This window comes from Rhea americana, unplaced genomic scaffold (assembly GCF_003343005.1).
Source record: "Rhea americana isolate MKP2758 unplaced genomic scaffold, rheAme1 scaffold_478, whole genome shotgun sequence".
Classification (NCBI taxonomy): Eukaryota; Metazoa; Chordata; class Aves; order Rheiformes; family Rheidae; genus Rhea; species Rhea americana.
In genome coordinates, this window is record NW_028186621.1 from 1 (window position 1) to 4,106 (window position 4,106).

Here is a 4,106-nt window from a genome sequence, read left to right on the forward strand (position 1 = left end):
AAATGGGGGGGAGAGGGGGGAGGAAAAGAGGAGGGGGAAGGGAGAAAAAGAGGGAAAAGAAAGAGGGGAAAAAGGGAGAAAAAAGAGGGGGAAGGGGGAAAAAGAGGGGAAAGGGGGGAAGGGGGAAAAGATGGGAAAAAAGTGGGAAAAGAAGGGAAAAAAGAGGGAAAAGAAAGGTGGGTAAAAAGAAGGGGGAAAGGGAAAAAAGAGGGGGGAGAGGGGAAAAAGAGGGAAAAAGAGAGGGGGAAAGGGGGAAAAGAGGAAAAAGAGAGGAAAAAAGGAAAAAAGGAGGAAAGAAAAAGAGAAAGAAAGGGAAAAAAAGAGGAAAGAAGAAAAGAAGAAAGAAAAAGAGGGGAGAAAAAAAGGAGGGGGGGGGAAGAGGAAAAGGTTTTTTTTTTCCCCCCGGTGCAAAACGGGGAGGCGCCGCCGCGGGAACCTCCGCCGGGAGCCTCCCGCTCCGAGCCGAATTTCTCCCCGTGCAGGAAGAGGAGCTCGCGCCCGCGCCGACCCGATGCCGAAGTCTGCTTCTCCGAGGCGGGTGAGCGCCGGAGGCGGATGGGGCCGGACGGACAGACGGACGGATGGGGACGCCCATTCCTGCCCATTCCCATTCCCATTTTTTCCCCCCTCCCTCTCCGTAGACCAGCTCCGGCCGCTGAAGACCTACGTGGACCCGCACACCTACGAGGACCCCAACCGGGCCGTGCTCAAGTTCGCCACCGAGATCCATCCCGCCTTGGTCACCCGCCAGAAGGTCATCGGTGCTGGTGGGTTCCTGGGATGAAAAGGAGGGGGGGGGAAAACCCCAAAACGGGTGGAAAAAAACAAATTGGAGGGGGAAACCCCATCCTACCTGTCACCCTCTTGGTTTTCCCCCCGCTCCCGGCCCGGCGCAGGCGAGTTCGGCGAGGTCTACAAGGGCGTGCTGAAGCGCGGCAAGAAGGACGTGCCCGTGGCCATCAAGACCTTGAAGGCGGCCTCCACGGAGAAGCAGCGCCTGGACTTCCTCGGCGAGGCCGCCATCATGGGCCAGTTCTGCCACCGCCACGTCATCCGCCTCGAGGGGGTGGTCTCCAAGCGTGAGTGGCCCCTCCGAGCCCCGAAGCCGACATCACCCCCCTCTCCCTGGTTGGGGGGGGGGAAATTTGCGTTTTGCTCACTCAGGAACCCGTTTTGACTCTTTTTTTTTTTATTTTTTTCCGTCGTGTTTTTTTTTTACCTGACCTCCTCCAGACAAGCCCTTCATGATCATCACGGAGTACATGGAGAACGGCGCCCTGGACACGTTCCTACGGGTAGGCGCTGCGTGACGGCTGGAAAACCGCCCGGGCTCGAGCCGCCGGTTTGATTTCCGATTTTATTTTATTTTATTTTATGATTTATTAATTTTTGGCCCCGTAGGAGAAGGACGGGGAGTTTGGCGCYGGGCAGCTGGTGGACATGCTGCGGGGCATCGCGGCCGGCATGAAATACCTTTCGGGCATGAACTACGTCCACCGGGACCTGGCGGCCCGTAACATCTTGGTCAACGGGCAGCTGGTCTGCAAAGTGTCCGATTTTGGGCTCTCGCGGGTGCTGGAGGACGACGCCGAGGCCACCTACACCACCAGYGTGAGTGCGCCGGGCCGGGTGGACCCCCGCGTGCCGCTGAGGTCCCCACTGAGCCCCCGCTCGTCTCCGCAGGGAGGGAAGATCCCCATCCGTTGGACGGCGCCGGAGGCCATCTCCTACCGCAAGTTCACCTCGGCCAGCGACGTCTGGAGCTACGGCATYGTCATGTGGGAGGTGATGTCCTACGGCGAGCGGCCCTACTGGGAGCTTTCCAACCACGAGGTGAGCCGTGGTTGTCCTCACCGCGACGGGAGGGCCCCTTTGCACCACCGCCGGCTCCATTGCCCGTCACTGTCCCCRTCGCACCACCGGTGGCCGAGTTGCACCATTGCTGGGCCCCGCTGACCTTCTGCCACCGTCCCCGCTGCGTGTCACCGTCCCCGCTGCGTCACTGTTGCCCACGTTGGCCTTCTGCCACRAGCCCCGTTGCACCGCCGCCAGCCCCGCCGCCTCATTGATGGCCGCATCGCACCGCTGCTGGTCCCGTTGCCCTTCTGCCACCATCTCCGTTGCATGTCACCGGCCCCATTGCACCGCCACCAGCCCCACYGYATGTCACTGTGCCCCTTGCACCGCCACCAGCCCCACTGCACATCACCGGCCCCATTGCACTGCCACCAGCCCCACTGCGTGTCACCGTCCCCGTTGAACCGCCACCAGCCCCACTGCATGTCACCGTCCCTGTTGCACTGCCCCCAGCCCCGTTGCGTCTCACCGTCCCTGTTGCACCACCACCAGCCCCATTGCATGTCACCGTGCCCCTTGCACCACCAACAACCCCATTGCGTGTCACCGTGCCCCTTGCACCGCCACCAGCCCCATTGCATGTCACCATGCGCCTTGCACCACCAACAACCCCATTGCATGTCACCGTGCCCCTTGCACTGCCACCAGCCCCATTGCGTGTCACCGTGCGCCTTGCACCACCACCAACCCCATTGCATGTCACCGTGCCCCTTGCACTGCCACCAGCCCCATTGCGTGTCACCGTGCGCCTTGCACCACCACCAACCCCGTTGCACATCACTGTCCCCCTTGCACCACCACTAGCCCCATTGCGTGTCACCGTCCCCGTTGCACCGCCACCAGCCCCATTGCACCACCAGCCCCATTGCACGTCACCATCCCCGTTGTACTGCCACTGGCCCCGTTGTGTGTCACCATCCCTGTTGGACCACCACCAGCCCCATTGTGTGTCACCGTCCCCCTTGCACTGCCACCAGCCCCGTTGTGCCACCAGCCCTGTTGCACGTCACCATCCCCATTGCACCGCCACCAGCCCTGTTGCACATCACCATCCTTGTTGCACCGCCACCAACCCYGTTGCACGTTGCCGTCCCCACCGGGGGCCGGCGCTTGCCCGGCGGCGCTCAACGCCCTCCCTCCCCGCCGTGTCCCGTGCCTAGGTCATGAAAGCCATCAACGAGGGCTTCCGCCTGCCGGCGCCGCTCGACTGCCCCGCCGCCGTCTACCAGCTCATGCTGCAGTGCTGGCAGCAGGAGCGGAGCCGGCGGCCCAAGTTCGCYGACATCGTCGGCGTCCTCGACAAGCTCCTCCGGGCGCCCGACTCCCTCCGGACCCTGGCGGACTTCGACCCGCGGTGAGCGCCCCGGCCGGTGGTTTCGCGTGGTTCCTCCTCCTTCCTCCTCTGCCTCCTTCCCCGCTAAACGGCGGGATCGGAGGCAGCGGCGTTCGCCCGCCCGCAGGGTCTCCATCCGGCTGCCCAGCACCGGCGGCGCTGAGCGCCTGCCCTTCCGCTCCGTCGGCGAGTGGCTCGAATCCATCCGGATGCCGCAGTACGCCGAGCACTTCCGCGCCTCCGGCTACACCACCGTGGAGAAGGTGGTGACCATGAGCAGCGAGTAAGTTGCCGCGGTCCCCCCCCGCCACCGCCGAGGTGCCCCCTCCACCTCGGCACGGTGCCTGTCCCCCGTGGGGAGCGTGGTGGGTGGGGGATCAGATCGTCCCTGAGGGATTCGGGGGGGGGGGCTGGATTGGCCCTGAGGGATGCTGGGGACCAAGCTGTCCCCAAGGTGATGCTGGGGACCACCCCGTCCCCAGGGGATGCTCAGGACCAAACCATCCCCGAGGAGATGGTGGGGACCAAGCCATCCCTGAAGTGATGCTGGGGACCAACCTTCCCCAAGGGATGCTGGGGACCAAGTTCTCCCTGAGGTGATACCGGGGACCAACCCGTCCCCATGGGCTGCTGGAGACCAACCTGTCCCCAAGGGATGCTCAGGACCAAGCCGTCCCCAAGGTGATACTGGGGGACCAAGCCGTCCCCCAGGGGCTGCTGGAGACCAAGCCATCTCCAAGGGCTGCTGGGGACCAACCTGTCCCCAGGGGATGCTCAGGACCAAGCCATCCCCAAGGTGATACCGGGGGACCAAGCCGCCCCCCCCAGGGGCTGCTGGAGACCAAGCCATCTCCAGGGGCTGCTGGAGACCAACCCATCCCCAAGAGATGCTCAGGACCAAGCTGTCCCCAAAGTG

The 4,106-nt window shown here is 63.6% G+C and overlaps 1 protein-coding gene across 1 annotated transcript; it reads left to right on the forward strand.

The window, feature by feature from the left end:
• Nucleotides 1-365: 365 nt before the first annotated feature.
• On the forward strand, nt 366-3,513 carry EPHA2 (EPH receptor A2; the record flags this gene model as incomplete). Its single annotated transcript, XM_085316691.1, has 8 exons — nt 366-538; nt 642-767; nt 897-1,079; nt 1,234-1,295; nt 1,402-1,611; nt 1,684-1,833; nt 3,018-3,211; nt 3,318-3,513. Coding segments are annotated over 8 exons (1,258 nt in total), but the record flags the coding sequence as incomplete, so codon positions are not given.
• Nucleotides 3,514-4,106: the final 593 nt, after the last annotated feature.